The 16,006-nt window shown below is 36.6% G+C and overlaps 2 protein-coding genes across 3 annotated transcripts; both read right to left on the bottom strand.

Moving 5' to 3' along the window:
• Positions 1 to 382: 382 nt before the first annotated feature.
• hmit-1.1 (Proton myo-inositol cotransporter hmit-1.1) lies at positions 383 to 7,469 on the bottom strand. The gene is made up of 8 exons (NM_075222.5): positions 7,367 to 7,469; positions 6,528 to 6,741; positions 5,771 to 5,974; positions 4,812 to 5,059; positions 3,573 to 4,093; positions 2,909 to 3,045; positions 1,724 to 2,073; positions 383 to 696 (listed from the first exon to the last, which is right to left on the bottom strand). The coding sequence occupies exons 1-8, from the start codon at positions 7,376 to 7,378 to the stop codon at positions 562 to 564; spliced, it is 1,821 nt and encodes a 606-aa protein (NP_507623.1). The 5' UTR covers positions 7,379 to 7,469; the 3' UTR covers positions 383 to 561.
• A 4,145-nt stretch (positions 7,470 to 11,614) lies between these two features.
• Positions 11,615 to 15,394, bottom strand: Y51A2D.1 (Pept_C1 domain-containing protein). 2 transcript variants are annotated; one of them, NR_070167.1, is made up of 6 exons: positions 15,237 to 15,385; positions 15,103 to 15,183; positions 13,788 to 14,130; positions 12,599 to 12,783; positions 12,417 to 12,507; positions 11,659 to 11,939 (listed from the first exon to the last, which is right to left on the bottom strand). NR_070167.1 is itself a non-coding variant. In NM_001269882.2 (5 exons), exons 1-5 carry the CDS (start codon positions 15,383 to 15,385, stop codon positions 11,659 to 11,661), a joined length of 945 nt encoding a protein of 314 aa, NP_001256811.1. In that variant the 5' UTR covers positions 15,386 to 15,394; the 3' UTR covers positions 11,615 to 11,658. The 2 variants fall into 2 exon arrangements, 1 of the variants encoding a protein (NP_001256811.1); NM_001269882.2 differs by lacking the exon at positions 12,599 to 12,783 and having other exon boundaries at positions 11,615 to 11,939; positions 15,237 to 15,394.
• Between the last annotated feature and the right edge of the window lie 612 nt (positions 15,395 to 16,006).

Here is a 16,006-nt window from a genome sequence, read left to right as displayed (position 1 = left end):
TATTTTCACAAAAAAAAATTGAATTTCCCGGCAAAATTTTTTTTTCAAGAAGTTGTATTTTTTCTGAATTTGTTGCACTTTTCAACAAATTTTCTAACATTTTTCATATTTTCCTGAAACTTATTAGACTTTTCCGAAAAAGTTCTGAATTTATGGTTTTTTTTCTTCATTCCCTTGTTCAAACCAACAAAAAAAAGCTGTTCATTATTAAGTCCAAAACTTCCGCAACAACTTTTAAAAACCACCGTTCAAAACATCATTCCAAAAATAAACCGTAATCCCTCATCAAAAACCGTATTGTAATCCTCTTAGAACATAGATTGTTCAGTCTTCCAATGCTTTTTAATGTAACTTATCACTTTTTGTTAACAAGTAAAGCAAAAAAAAAAGAAAAATTCATTCAAAACGACCCAGAAAATGTATAACATTTAACGATATTTTCCGAAAAATTTTCAAAAAAACATTTTTTTTTTTGGAATTTTTTTTGGAAATTTTTTTTGTTATGGAAAATCAATTTTGCTGACACACGTTACAATTTAAAATTTAACTTTTTCACAAAAATCAATATTTATGTACTTCATTGTGTTGTCCAAAAGAAACCGTACTGTTCATTCGACTCCTGACCTCTGTCACTGTCTCTCGCCGTCTGGACTCTGCCTCCCGGCGTTGTTTTTTGTTCATAAATAGCATTTCTACCTGAAAATTTGAAATTTCGGCTGATAACTCTGAAAAATAGGAAAAATTTTACATATTTTAGTGAAAAAAATTTTGAAAACTGAGTTTTTGAGCATTTTGGAGAGCACATTATCGAGTTACTGTGGGGACATGGGACATCTGGGAAATATTTTAGTTGAAAATTCAAAATCAGCATTCAATTTCCGTTGATTTGACACCCATATTGGCTACTTGTCAAAATTCTCTGGTTTTCAAGCTAGTTTAGGCCGTATTAGACCGAATATAGGCTAAAAATTCAAATTTTGAAAGTTTAATCATGTCAAATTGACTAAAAATTCACCACATTGCAAGTTTCCTTCAAGTTTCCATTAAAAAATTGCCCTTTGAAATTTCAGGCTAGTTTGGGCCGTTTCGGGCCAACTTTAGGCCGGAAAATTATGAATTTTGGAAGGCAGCCCGCATGGTGGTAGAATTGAATTGTTTCAGTTCAATTAATAAGTTTTTGGATTCTCAGGCTAGTTTGGGCCGTTCCGGGCCGCGTTTGGGCCGAATATTCAAAATTTAGACATTTACCCAACAAGGGGGGGGGGGGGGGGGGGTTGAACCAATTATATTGAAATTACATTTCTGTGTCCGTCCGTGAATATACAGTAAAAATTCTAGTTTGGGCCGCTTCGGGCCGAGTATGGGCCGAATTTTGAATTTTTTAAATCTCACTTAAAAACAAGGTTGTCAATTAAAAAGAACTTGAGATCAATCCATGTATCTCTGAAAAAAATTTTCTGTGGAAAAATTGTAGTTTGGGCCGTTTCGGGCCGAACTTAGGCCGGATATTAAAAAATTGTTGAATAATGTCGATATGGGTGTCAAATCGAAGGGATTTTTATGAAGATTCTGAATTTTTTAGTCAAATTGTGTTTGGGGTCTCTTGAAAAAATCGAAAATTTTCGAAAAACCGTAACTTTCTCATTTTTTGAGATTTCTTTTCGATTTTTTTTGTAGAAAATATTCATTTTTTCCCAAATTTGTTTTGAAAATTATATCCAACCTCTTCAATGGAGTATCCTTTTGTCTCAGGCACCAAAAACAGGATGAAAATGAACGCAATAACGGTTAAGCCCGCGTATAGCCAAAATGCTCCGTATTTCCCGATAACTTGAGTCAATGAAAGGTAGGTCAGCGCAATAATCAGGTTAAACACCCAATTTGACGTGGTACTAATTGCGACACACGTGGATCGGGCCCACATCGGGTAGAACTCCGAATTGAGCACCCAGGGCAGGGAGGTGAAGCCCGACGAGAAGGTGAGCAGGTAGACACCGCAGGCGATGATAGGCAGGAGGGTGTACTTGGTGTCACAGTAGTATTTTTCCCATTTGAAGTTGTTGGCGATGGATCCTGCAAAAAAAAAAAATTTTTTTTTAACTTTTTTGGATTTTTTAAAATTCTAACCTCACATTTTTTTTCGTATCATTTTGGTGAATTTTTGTTAAAAAATTCAAATTCTTTCTAGAATTTGCGTTAATTTGACACCCATATTGACTAGGTTCTGAATTTTTTGTTTTTCGGGCCGGCCTATTTCGGCCAAAACACCTGATTTCTCACAAGTTTGTCAAATGAACGGGACTGTCAAGAAAAATACAATTTCTAACTCAAAAAAGTCTCAAAGGTACAATTTCTCGGTTTTGGCCCGAGTTGGCCCAAATCGGCCTAATTTGGCCCAAAACCTAAATTCACGAAACATAGCCATTATGGGTGTCAAATTAACGGAAATTTTATGGAAAGTTCAAATTTTTCACTCATATTTGCCCCATGTGTGTCTCATGTCCCCGCAGTGTCGTTTTGTACAAAAAAATTTTAATATTTTTTTTTTGGACCTAATTTTTAATGACATCATATCTGTCCCCATACTAATTCTAAATTGGTAGTGGTACTTCTCTGCCGTCAGCCGTTTGTACTTTAAAAACTGTGTGCGCCGCCGTCCGAAATCGGATTTAAATACATTTTGGGCATTAAAATTCGGAAAAAAACACTTTTCAGGCTGAAACATAGAACAATTATGTGTGCTTTAAAAGTATGAGAAATTTAATATGAGGAAGTTTTTTTTATTTATTTTCTAATAATTTAATTTTTACTTTAATAAAATTTATAGGGAAATTTTTTTTTTTTTTCAAAAAAAATTTTTTTTTGGACTAAATTTTTTTTTCAAAATAAAATTTTGTATTAAACTCACCATTACTATTTGTGCATGAGCCCGTACTAGAGTACACTTCAGGATTATCAAAGCCTGCTGGAAGACAGTACCCCTGTTTGGTATTGGCGTCGTGGCAGAAGCCACAGGCATCGGTGGTCACGCAATAGTCGCAGTTGCTGGAATTTGTGAGTTTTTAGAGTGAACATATCAGGAAATATAATGTATTGATCGATTTTCGAAATTTTCTTAAACAATTTTTAGAACTTTTGAAAAAAAAAAAAATTTCTCAGAAATTCCGCAAAACTACACCCATTCAAACCGCAATTTTCTGCTGATTCCAAAAACCTACTTTTCTTAAAAATCCGCATAAAACCCAGTGAGTTATGCAGGTTTTTGTGGGCTCCGCGGCGAGAGATTGGAGAGCGCAGACTGACAGCGTGTCTGCTTTCTCTGCACACTCTCGTCTCTTGTGTGGGCGCGTGCAAAAACCCTTGTAACTTGACTGGTTATGGCGTGCAAAACTTGAAAAGCATGTTTTTGGAATCAGAAAAATACGGTGAGTTTGTTGAAAATAAATTTAGAAATTTTTGGAAAAGTTTGAAAAAAATTTTTTGTCTTTTTTTTTAAGTCCAAATTTATGAAAACTCTCAGTTTTGTAGCTAAAAGTCTTGAATTCATCATTTTCACATTACAAATGACCCACCTATAAGCCATGCATCCCTTAGCATCTGGATAAGATGAATTAAAGTTAGAGCCATACTGATTTGCAGGCAATGTAGCAGCCGAGTCATGGTTTACCAGGAGGAACGCCACACCGATGAAGACTAACGACAGGACGACTAAGCCGCAGGAGAAGAGGAAAATAATGCGGCGCCCCACTTTTTCGATTAAGCTCATCGGAACGAAAGGCCCGATAAAGTTGCACAGCGAGAGAAGCACCGAAATCCAAATCGTTGTGTGATTATTGGAAATTCCAGAGGACCGAATAATATCCGCCGTGTAGTAGAGGATTGTATTGATACCGGCAAGCTGCTGGAAGGCCTGAAGCATGGATCCGATGAAACAGGCCTTCAAGACATGTGGGGTCTTCAGGATCCGCCAGATAACTGGGCCCGAGGCATGGGCTTTCTCGTTTTCCTTAGCCTGATCTTCATTGAAAGCAATGATCTCCGCCATTTCGTACTCTACCCATTCTTTATCTCCGTTATACACTTTCTCGAGAACCTGGAAATCCAAAAAAATTTTGAATTTTCCGTGAAATTCTCACTTTTTTTGGAGCCAAAACAAAATTTTTTCCACAGGACTATTTTTTTCAATGAAGAAATTCGACTTCTCCATCGAATTACCGTTCATTTGACACCCATATCGACTAGTTTCTGAAATTTTAGACTATTCGGACTAAAACGGCCTTTTTTCTGGCCTGAAACTACAACTTTTCAGAAATCTAAATTCATCTCTTTTTAGCATTTTGAAGTATTACATAGTTTCGATTTTTCTGATGGTTCTTGAGTTTTCGGCCTGAAATCGGCCTTAAAACGGCCTATTTTTGGCTTGAAACTTCAGTTGTTTTGAATATAAGCAATATGGGTGTTAAATCAACGGGAATTTTACGGCGACTTTTAACTGCTCATCGAAAAGTGCCGTTTTTGAAATTTTTTGAATTTTCGGCTTGAAAGCGGCCTGAAACGGCCTATTTTTGGCTTGAAACTCTAATTCTCTGAAATATTGGCAACATGGGTGTTGAATCAACGGTAGTTTCATGTAGAACACAGTTTTAGACAATAAATTCAATAAGAATATCCCATGTCCCCGCAGTGGCTCAATTTGTCCCCCAAAAACAACAAAAAGGCGTGTATCTCGGTGAGTTTTAGACCGTTTTTTCTCAACTTTAGCAAAATAAGCCAATTTTTTTCTTTTTTTGAGATCTTAAAAAACTACACACCTCACGTGTCTCCGTCTCAAATCCATTCTCATAGAGCCATCTTGGGGTCTCCGGGAGAAACATGAAGCACACGAACTGGATAATTGAAGGTACTGCAGCAAAGGCGAACATCAATCTCCAGCCAACATTGTATGGATCAATATAACTAAATGCTCCGCCTGTGATATTTGCGACGACTTGACCGAAACTGATCATCAGGGCAAAGGCGGCCACCAGCATTCCTCTGACGTGAGTTGGGGCGGTTTCTCCTGAAAGTTTCCGGGTTTTTGATAAGTTTTTGATAAGTTTTTCAAGTTTATTGTATTTTTTCTGAAACAAAGTGAAAAAAAACTGCACATTTTGAAACAAAAATTAGCGAAAAAGCTCAAAAATTGACAAAGTTATGAAAATTTGAAAAATTTCGGTTTTTTGAAAATGACACTGTGGGGACATGGGACATCTGGGACACTTTTTATTTAGAAATTTGGATTCTACGTAAAATTTGCGTTAATATGACACCCATATCGACTATGTTATGAAATTGCAGTCTTTTAGGCCCGAGTAGGCCGGAATGGGCCAAATTAGGCCGGATTTTTGGCCTGAAATACGAAATTTGTAGATTTTCATTGAAAAATTCAAACGCTCTCAACATTTGCGACTATGTTTTGAATTTTCAGATTTTCTTGCCGAAATGGGCCAAAATAGGCCGAAATAAGCCGGCTTTTGGGGTTTAAGATCAAAATGTAGTAATTTTGATGTTAACTCAGGATTTTCCATGAAAATCTTCTAAATTTGCCATCAAAATTGTCCAAATTCAAAACTTTGGTTGTTCAGCCCAGAATTGAGCCTAAATCGGCCTAAAAAAACCCTAATCCAAATTTTCAAAATATTGCCGATATGGGTGTCAAAAATTTGAATTTTCCACAACTAATCCAAATTTCTGAACAAAAAATGCCCCAGATGTCCTCCATGGATCTTACCCAGATACACGGGTACAATCATAGAAGCAAATCCGATTGCAATTCCCAGCAAAACTCTTCCAACTAGGAGCATAATTTTGTTCACAGAAGCCGCACAGACCAATGCTCCAATTGTGAAAATTGCAGAAGCTCCGAGGATCACTTTCCGCCGACCAATATAGTCGGAGGAGGTACCAGACATCAGTGAACCGACAGCAGCCATTCCTGGAAAATTTTATTTTTTTTTGCCTGGATTTTATTTTTACCAATAAATTCAGAAAAAGTGAAGCATTTTAAGTTTAAAAACATGTTTGTAGCTCAAAAACTGGCCGAGTTATCGATTTTCGAAACTTTTCGCATTTTTAAAAATTTTATGCGACACTGCGGGGACATGGGACATTCAACACAATTTTTTAGTGTGAAATTGAAATTTGCGGTAAAAAATGGCAAGTTTTGACACCCATATTGCCTATGTTCTGAGAATAGAGGGTTTCCGGCCGTTTCAGGCCGTTTCGGGCCCGAAAAAGCTGGAAACCCCAAATTTGTCGGAACATAGTCAATATGGGTGTCATATTTTTGGAAATTTTATGAAGAATTCGAATTTTGCATTGAAAAATGTCCCAGATGTGTCCCATGTCCCCGCAGTGGCATTTTTTTGTGAAAATTCGGAGTTTTTTTTTTGGTTTTTGGAAAACTCCCATAAAAATGTGGAAATTTCTAGATTTTTTAGAGCAACTACAATAGTTTTAAATTTTGTTTTTTTTTTAAATAGGTTTACCTGGAGAAATACTGACCAGCACCTCCTGCCACACAGTATCCATAGGCTTGAGCCCTGGAGCATCGGGCATATAAAGCATTGCAGCCGACACTACAGAAGTATCATATCCAAATAGAAAACCGCCAATTACTGAAGCGGCAGCCAAAATATATACGAAAAGTCCCAATTTGGGAGTATGCGCGGGCTTGTCCTGCCCACTACTGGAAAATGCGGCCTGAAAGTTGTCTAGTTGAAATTTGTTTTGAAAAGTAAACTTTATTGCTGAATTCAGTCAAAATAAAAAAAATACTAAAGCTTAAATAAAGTTGAATTTAAAAATTTCGAAAAAAACAATTTTTTTTTCGAATTTTTTAATTATTTTTTGTTGCTGTTTCAAAGTTTTTTTCTCTAATTTTTTATAGCTTATTGTCATGGTAATGGGCTTTTTCAACCCAAAAGTTCTGAATTTCAGTTGAAAAGTGTTTTGAAAAATAAAAAAAATAAAAAATTTCAAAAAAGAATTCCAAAATTTTTTTTTCAGAATTTTCCCAATTTTTCTTTTTCGTAACACTCTAGTTAAATAATTATTTAAACAAAACATACTTTTTAAGCCCGTCACTGTCATATTTAGCAATAAAATATATTTTTAAAACCATAATTCTGGGAATCCTAAAATATGTTGGAAAAATTGGAAACAAAATTTTTTCAACTTAAAAAAAAGTAAGAATAAAGCTTTTAGGGCCAAATTTTTATCTTCAGCCAAAAAAAAAAATAGCTTAAAAATTTTTTTTTCAAAATTTTCCAGATTTTTTTATTTTGCCAAAACTTTCCCAAAACCTAAACAATTAAAAAAAACTCACAACAGCGACCATAGTTCAGTTTGAAAAATTGCCAAAAAATGGTATAAAGTCTTTAAAGATTACAAGTGTTTCGGGGGGTATACCTATAAGTGAGCACCAAAAATTTCCACTGATAAGCTTCAATTTTTATACGAATTCTGATAGTGGAGACGCAGACACACGCTTGACTTTTAGAAATCACTAAACTTCTTATCAGTTCTCCAAATTTTTTTATCAGCGGAATTTTCGAAAAATCTCGAGAGCTCGCCCAAAAATAGTAGTGGAAAACTGGAGGGTACCTGGTTTTTATGATTTTCAAAGGGATGGAGAGACGGAAAGAGACATCTTTGAAAATATAAAAATGTGCGAAAAGTCGTTAAATTATTTGGTTTTGTGTATTGAATTGGCTACCAAAGTGCAATAAAGCCCATGTTCGCCTAGCTGCTGAACAGTTTTTATAGGTTTTTTCTACGTCATTCGAGTGAATTTTTGAAATTTTATTTTTTCTATTCTTTTTATGCAATGTAATAATAAATCATATTTCATTAGAAGTGGAGTAGTGCCAGTGAGAGAATTATTGAAAAACACACTCCGATGGCTCCAAAATTTTTTTAAAAATTTATTTTTTTATTTTTTTATTAAGGATTTTTTCAAAATCTCTTCTTTTTTTTTTCAAAATTTTGGCAATGTGCCAAAACTTCAAAAAATCTGTGTGTTTAGATGTTTTTTTGGGGGTTTTATAATTATTTTAGCAATTTGAAACGTTATATTGAAAAAAAAAATTATTAACATTTTTTTTGTATTAAAATTTTTTTTTGCAGTTTTTGACGTATTTTCGATGTTTGCTGAGCTTAAAAAGTGGTTAAAAATAATAATTTAAAATGTCTTCTTTTCAATTTCATTTTGTTTTTATACAATTCAGAAGCAATGTAAAATACTGAAAAAAAATTCTTGAAAATTAGGTTTTTCTGGATTTTTGGGATTTTTTGGAAATTTTTTTTTCTTCTCGCTTTTTTTCCCCACCAAAGCCTAAGCCTAAGCCTTCCTCTGACTAGGCCTAAAATTAGGCCTAAGCCTAAGCCTTAGGCAAAACCAAGCCCAAGCCTAAGCCTAAGCCAAAGCTAAACGCTAAGCCTAAGCCTGAGCCTAAGCCTAAGCCTACGCCGAAGCCTAAGCCTAAGCCTAAGCCTAAGACTATGCCTAAGCCGTAGCCTAAGCTTAATGCTATCCGAAAAAACTGTTTTTTTTAATTTTTCAAAAAACTTTGCTTCAAGTTGTTAATATCGTGAATTCAAACATTTTTGATCATTCTTCCAAGTTTCCAAAAAAATTTTGAGGACAACAATTTTGAAATTTTTTTTGATTGAAAAAAAAAAAAAATTTATTAAAAATTTAAATTTAAAAGAAATTTTTTTTTAATGAAAAAAAAAATTAATTTATTAAAAATTTAAATTAAAAAAAAAATTTCTCCCGGCTATTTTTAGATTTTCCAACATAACCTCCATAAATACCATGTAAATTCAGAACATTGCATATTTAATAGAGGTCTCCCCCCCACCCCCCCCCCCCCCGCTGCCGCCGCCATTATTATTACCATAAAACATTTGCAAACCATCTCTGTTCTGTTCTTCAATAGTCACATATTAAATTTCTATCGTTGTATTCCGACATCATTGATCATTTTTTTGCCAAACAGTTAGTCGCATTTAAATGTCCATGCCGCCGGCCACGTGATGATAACCATTAGTGGAGTTTGTTCTTTGTCGGTGCTGGGGGGAGCGACACACCGACTTTTGAAAATTGTAATCCGTTTGTAATCTGTGATGCCTGGTGTAGGTCGAAAAAAAACCGCTCCGGGGGTCGAAGTACAACGTTAAAGAAAAAAAAAAAAATTTTTTTTTGGAAATTTTTTTTTGCAGAATTTCTACCTTTCAACTCTCCCTGTCTTAAATACGCTCTACTAGTTTACAACAACAGCTCTGGAAAAAAAAGTGACACTACCGGGGGGTCGAACCCGAGACCCTTCACTCCAAGTGGGCTCCACTACCACCACTCCCACCTGAGCCACTTCTACACATTAGAAATTTTGAAATTTTGAAAATCTTGGTTTTTTGATGTCACCGTTCATGTTTAGAATTTCACAGTGATTCTGAAAATCATGATTATTTTCAGATTGGAGAATTTTCAGCAAAGTTATGCGCCTTTAAAGCCAGAGAAGGGGGAGGGGGTGCCCGTGAAAACTCAATTCAACTCGAAATTTATGTTAAAAGTCGATTTTTAACCGGTAATCTCAATTTACGCTTGCCCGCGCTCAGTTCGAGTTTACACATGAAAAGAGCCGCATGTTTTGAAAATAGCCTGAACCCGGCCTGAAACGGCCTATTTCAGCTTAAAATTTGCATTTCTCCAAATTAGTCAATATGTGGCTCAAATTGACATTCTACGCCCATTTTTTAAAGTTTAAACATGACAAGTGCTGCATATTCAGAAAATATGGAGTATCGGGCCTAAAACCGGCCTGAAACGGCCTATTCCAGCCTGAAATTTAATTTTTCAGATTATAGCCAATATGGGTGTCAAATTTTAGGAAATTTCACGAAGAACTCGATGTTTGGCATGAAAAGTGCCGCATATCGTGAAACCACTAAGTTTCGGGCCTGAACCCGGCCTGAAACGGGCTATTCAAGCCTGAAATGTAACTTTTTCAGAATTTAGCCAATTTGGGGTTCTAATTAACGGACATTCTACGCTCAGTTTTTGCTTAATAATGTTAAGTGCAGCGTATTCAGAAAACATGGACATTCGGGCCTACAACCGGCCCAAAACGGCCCATTCCAGCCTGAAATTTAATTTTTCAGATTATAGCCAATATGGGTGTCAAATTTTAGGAAATTTCACGAAGAACTCGATGTTTGGCATGAAAAGTGCCGCATATCGTGAAACCACTAAGTTTCGGGCCTGAACCCGGCCTGAAACGGGCTATTCAAGCCTGAAATGTAACTTTTTCAGAATTTAGCCAATTTGGGGTTCTAATTAACGGACATTCTACGCTCAGTTTTTGCTTAATAATGTTAAGTGCAGCGTATTCAGAAAACATGGACATTCGGGCCTACAACCGGCCCAAAACGGCCCATTCCAGCCTGAAATTTAATTTTTCAGATTATAGCCAATATGGGTGTCAAATTTTAGGAAATTTTACGAAAAACTCGATGTTTGGCATGAAAAGTGCCGCATATCGTGAAACCACTAAGTTTCGGGCCTGAACCCGGCCTGAAACGGGCTATTCAAGCCTGAAATGTAACTTTTTCAGAATTTAGCCAATTTGGGGTTCTAATTAACGGACATTCTACGCTCAGTTTTTGCTTAATAATGTTAAGTGCAGCGTATTCAGAAAACATGGACATTCGGGCCTACAACCGGCCCAAAACGGCCCATTCCAGCCTGAAATTTAATTTTTCAGATTATAGCCAATATGGGTGTCAAATTTTAGGAAATTTTACGAAAAACTCGATGTTTGGCATGAAAAGTGCCGCATATCGTGAAACCACTAAGTTTCGGGCCTGAACCCGGCCTGAAACGGGCTATTCAAGCCTGAAATGTAACTTTTTCAGAATTTAGCCAATTTGGGGTTCTAATTAACGGACATTCTACGCTCAGTTTTTGCTTAATAATGTGAAGTGCAGCGTATTCAGAAAACATGGACATTCGGGCCTACAACCGGCCCAAAACGGCCCATTCCAGCCTGAAATTTAATTTTTCAGATTATAGCCAATATGGGTGTCAAATTTTAGGAAATTTCACGAAAAACTCGATGTTTGGCATGAAAAGTGCCGCATATCGTGAAACCACTAAGTTTCGGGCCTGAACCCGGCCTGAAACGGGCTATTCAAGCCTGAAATGTAACTTTTTCAGAATTTAGCCAATTGGGGGTTCTAATTAACGGACATTCTACGCTCAGTTTTTGCTTAATAATGTTAAGTGCAGCGTATTCAGAAAACATGAAGATTCGGGCCTACAACCGGCCCAAAACGGCCCATTCCAGCCTGAAATTTAACTTTTTCGAAATATAGCCAATATGGGTGTCAAATCCCGGGAAATTTGGCGTAGAATTCGAATTTCTACATAAAAAGTGTCCCACGATGTCCCAATGTCCCCGCAGTGGTCCAAATGTGCCCCTTCAAGTGAAAAACCCTCAATTTTAACCATTTTTCAAATTTTTTTTAGTAAAACGTTAAAAATTTTAATTTCTATTTAGTGTAGCACACTTTGTAAAATTATAAAAATTTATTTAAAAAATTTGGATGAAAAAAAAGTCAACCATGATAATGCTCCTCCATATTTGCTCCGATGGCTCCACGCTCAATCCCACACCAATTTTTCCCGCGAATTAGCTTCACGTATCCACCAGTACCCCATCCAGACACTCCCCAAGAGTTTTTCATGATCCAGAAGCGTTGGCTCCGCCCGCGTAGATCGTTTTCCTCTCCGTAGCCGACTATGGCTCCGGCGTGCCAAACGGTGCCAGCTAAATCACAATCTTCTGTGACTAGAACACCGGATTTGTACTGCAAAAATGCGGTTCCGGCGGCAAAATCTGAAATTCAAAATTACAATATACAAATTTTCACAAAAAATTTCCCCGAGGGGACAAGTTGGGGACATGGGACACGCTTTGGGGCAATTTCATTATCAAAACTGAGCTTTACACAAAATTTCCCAAATTTTGACACCCATATTGACTATATTCGGAAATGTATGCTTTTCGGGCCGTTTCAGGCCGAAGTAGGCCGATAATAGGCTAAAAAGTTTGGCTTAGAAGAATTAAATACAACATAACTGCAAACGTCATATTTGTACGCATTTTCTTGTAATTTGACACCGACTTTGCCCAGTTTCGGAAAATTTTGACTTTCAGGCCGTTTCAGGCCGATATAGGCCGGTTTTCCGGCCCAATCCCCTAAGTTGTCAGAACATAGTCAATATGGGTTTCATTTTTTTGCAAATTTTACGTAGAACCCATATTTTTGCTGCATTTTGCATGAAAATGTCCCATTTCCCGACAGTGACTCACAAACTGCCACTGGGGTCTTCCAGGTGTTGAGAATCTCAATTATTTCAGATTCGGCGTTTTCAGGCCGAATGAAGTGGTAATCCAGCTTTCTCTGTGAAAAATATAGATTTTTGGACAAATAATAAGTTTTAAGATTTTTTTTAAATTAAAAAAAAAATTTTTTTTTGAATCTTCCCACTAACCGGCGGAAAAGTCTTATCATCATCCATGGCTTCACACGTTCCAGGCCTGGTGGCCCGATTCTGGTCAAACTCAGGATAATCGAATTCCGACGCTAGACCATTGTTGATGGCGTACTCGACACCCCACATAAGTCCCCCACCAGCGCAGCCCGCTTTTGTCCCATCAGTGGCACAGTCGCACATTTCTTGATCGGAAAAACTCAGAAACATGTTTAGTTTAGCCAAAAATTCAAAAAAAAAAAAATCAAAATCCGAAAAATTTGGTGCCAGTGCGGGGATATGGGACATTAGCTCGAAGTTTTATAGAAAATTTTTATCAAAATAAAATTCTCTGTAAAATTTGCTGAATTTTGACACCCATATCGGCTATATTCTGAAAAATAAGCTTTTCGAGCTAAATAGGCCGATTCTAGGCCGATTCTAGTCCCAAATTTTTTTCCTTTGAATCTGGTTGTCTAACTTACAAAATTTGTGATCAAAGTTCAAAATCAAAATACGGATTTCCAAAAAGTTAACTTTTTGGGCCAGTTTGGACCGATTTAGGCCAACTTTAAGCCCAAAATCAAAATGTTCGGAACCTAGTCAATGTGGGTGTCAAAATTTCGCAAATTTCATAGAGAATTCAAATTTCGTATTAAAAATTGTCCCAAGGTGTCCCATGTCCCCACAGTGGTCCAGATGAAAATAGGGGGAAACTCAACTTTTTGAATGTCTCGTAACTTTGACATTTTTATTTTTTTTTGTTGGGATTTTTATCATAAAATTTAAATTCTCTGTAAAATTTTCTAAATTTTGACACCCATATCGGCCATATTCTGAAATACTAGTTTTTCAAGCCAGAATAGGCCGATTCTAGGCCGAGTTTAGGCCCGAAAACTAATTTTTCTAAAACCTAGAAGGGTATAGGTGTCCGACACGCAAATATCATGTAACAAATTCGAGTTCATGAAGTTGTATTTTGAAAAATTGATTAATAGGCCAATTTGGGCCGATGTTAGGCCGGCTTGAAGCCCAAAATATAAATGTTCAGAACATAGTCAATATGGGTGTCAAAATTTCGGAAATTTTATGCTGAATCTGGATTTCATATTCATAACTGCACCACATGTCCCTAATGTCCCCGCAGGGGTACTTGAGGCCAATTTCATTGGTTTTTGATGTTTTTTCCCCAATTTTTTGCAGTATTCACCTTAAACCTTCCAACATTCACTGCATAGATAGTTTCTAGCATTGCAGTTACTGCAAAACCCCAACAACACGCACATTGTCCCTGATTCTTGATCGGGCCCACAATGTACCGCCCGTTGACCTTCTGACTCCGCAAATCGAAATTTCGCGCAAATTCCGAATTTTGACGTTTTGTACGGGTCTTGCCAAGCAGTTTTTTGAAATTTTTGTGAAAAACTGAGTTTTCTGTCAAATTCGGCGGGAAACGAGATAGTCGTTGGTGCAATTCCGAAGTGGTAAGATCCGAGAACTGGTTGACCGCGAAATTTGAATTCCTACCAGCTTTTTGGGCATTTTTGTTTAATCTGAAACAATTTTCAGAGTTTGTTGAAAAAAAAAAGCAAAAATTCAACTTTCCGGCCTGAAAGCGGCCTGAAACCGGCCTAGTTGGGCCTGAAATTCTGAAAACGTCAAATCTAGCCAATAGGGGTGTTAGCCAATAGGGGTGATAAAAAGGAGAACTTGAATTCCAAATCAGAAGTCCAAAGATGTTTTTTCAGGCATAAAACCAGCCAAGAATGGGCCTGAATTCGGCCTATTTGGGCCTAATATCCAGAATGTTGAAATCTAATCAACATGTGTGTTAACCTGACAGATAAATCACTAATCATAAAATTTTCAAAGAAAAATTTCAGAACTTTGAATTTTAGGCCCAAAAAAAGCCTAGAACCGGCCTATTTTGGGCCGGAAATCTGGAAAATTTGAAGCCCAACCAATACCGGTGTCAAACCGACAAAAATAATTTAGACAAGTAAATTTATCAATTAAAAACTGCGAAGTGATGTTTTCAGGCCGGAAAACGACCGAAAATAAGCCTGAAACCATAGGCCTAAAAATGGATAGGCCTAAAAATGGAACAATTTTAAATTTTGCAGACAATGATTTTGAATTACAAAAAGCTACGAAAAGTTCAAATTTCAAATCAAAAATGGTATGGTTTTGCTTTTCAGGCCTGAAATCAGCTGATAACGGGCCTGAAATCGGCCTATTCGGGCTCAAAATTTAAAGTCTTAGAATCTAGCCAGTATTAGTGTTGAATCAACAAAATTTCTATAAATAAAATACTTTTAATGGGAAATCCCAAAATTTTGCTTATTAGGCCTGAAACCGGCCTGAAACCGGCCTACTTGAGCTTGAAACTCCAAAAACTTCAAATCCAGTCAATATGGGGGTCAAATTGACAGAAATTTCATGGAGAATTCAAATTTTGCACTGAAAATTGTGTCAGATGTCCCATACTCATGGGACATGTCCCAAAGTGTCCCACAGTGACTTACCTGACAACATTGTTGCGGGATTTCACAAAATTTTGAAGTCTCAGTTGATTTTCAGCCTCAGATTTGTAAGTTCTGCTGAATCTGCATTTAAAAAAAAATTATGGAATCTGAAAATTTCAAAAAATTTGACCTACTTTTTCTTAAATTCTACAAATTCCTGATAGACCTTCTCCGGGTGGTCCCTATCGATATTAATTTCAAAAAATTCGGGCTCCGAGCTGCTTTCCAGAGCAAAAATACCGAGAAAAGCTTGAAAATTCAAGAAAAATTGGAGAAAAAGCATGATTTCTCAACTTTTTCCGCCGATTTTTCAATTTTTTCGGGCTTTTTACCTACAAAAACCATAAAAATCCGATGGTTTTATGGCTCCGGGGGTGCAAACTTTCTTGCGACGTATATTTTATTTTGTTCCTCCAACACAAGTCCGAAAAAAACTCAAAAAGCTTTGTTTTTGTGTTTCGGCCTGAAAATGGCCTGATTCGGCCTGAAATGGCCTGAAAATGAGAAACTAGAGATATGGTAAGTGTGGGTGTCAAATCAACAAATATTTGATGATTGAAACAGTTTTCCACTCCGACAGCCCCAGAAGTCCTAATTCGGGCCTGAAACAGTGTGAAACGGCCTGTAACGGCCTGAAAACTTCAAATGTCGCTGATAATATGCTGTTAGTAATGGTTATTGTGATTTTTGCTTAAATTGAGATATGTTTCTGCAAAAACCGCGATGAATTGGGTTCCAAGCCTGAATCGGGCCTGAAAAAGCCTGAATTGGCCCGAAATCTGGGTTTTCTCAATAATGGTCAATATGGGTGTCAAATTAATGAAAAATTTATGATGAATTCAAATTTTCCATTGAAATTGTCCCAAAAGTGTTGCATGCCCCAGTTATGTCCCCGATATGTCCC

Source organism: Caenorhabditis elegans, chromosome V (assembly GCF_000002985.6).
Source record: "Caenorhabditis elegans chromosome V".
Classification (NCBI taxonomy): Eukaryota; Metazoa; Nematoda; class Chromadorea; order Rhabditida; family Rhabditidae; genus Caenorhabditis; species Caenorhabditis elegans.
This window is presented reverse-complemented; position numbering and strand designations above follow the sequence as displayed.

Bases quoted from the DNA above. Each gene is read 5' to 3' on its own strand.
- hmit-1.1 (NM_075222.5), bottom strand. The intron at 3,046-3,572 runs GTGGGTCATTTG...CACAAATTCCAG, and splicing joins AAGGGATGCATGGCTTATAG to CAACTGCGACTATTGCGTGA. The intron at 2,074-2,908 runs GTGAGTTTAATA...TTTTTTTTGCAG, and splicing joins CTCATGCACAAATAGTAATG to GATCCATCGCCAACAACTTC.
- Y51A2D.1 (NM_001269882.2), bottom strand. From the start codon at position 15,385: ATGCTTTTTCTCCAATTTTTCTTGAATTTTCAAGCTTTTCTCGGTATT. The intron at 15,184-15,236 runs GTAGGTCAAATT...TTTTAAATGCAG, and splicing joins TTTGTAGAATTTAAGAAAAA to ATTCAGCAGAACTTACAAAT. The intron at 14,131-15,102 runs GTAAGTCACTGT...AAATTGTTTCAG, and splicing joins TCCCGCAACAATGTTGTCAG to ATTAAACAAAAATGCCCAAA.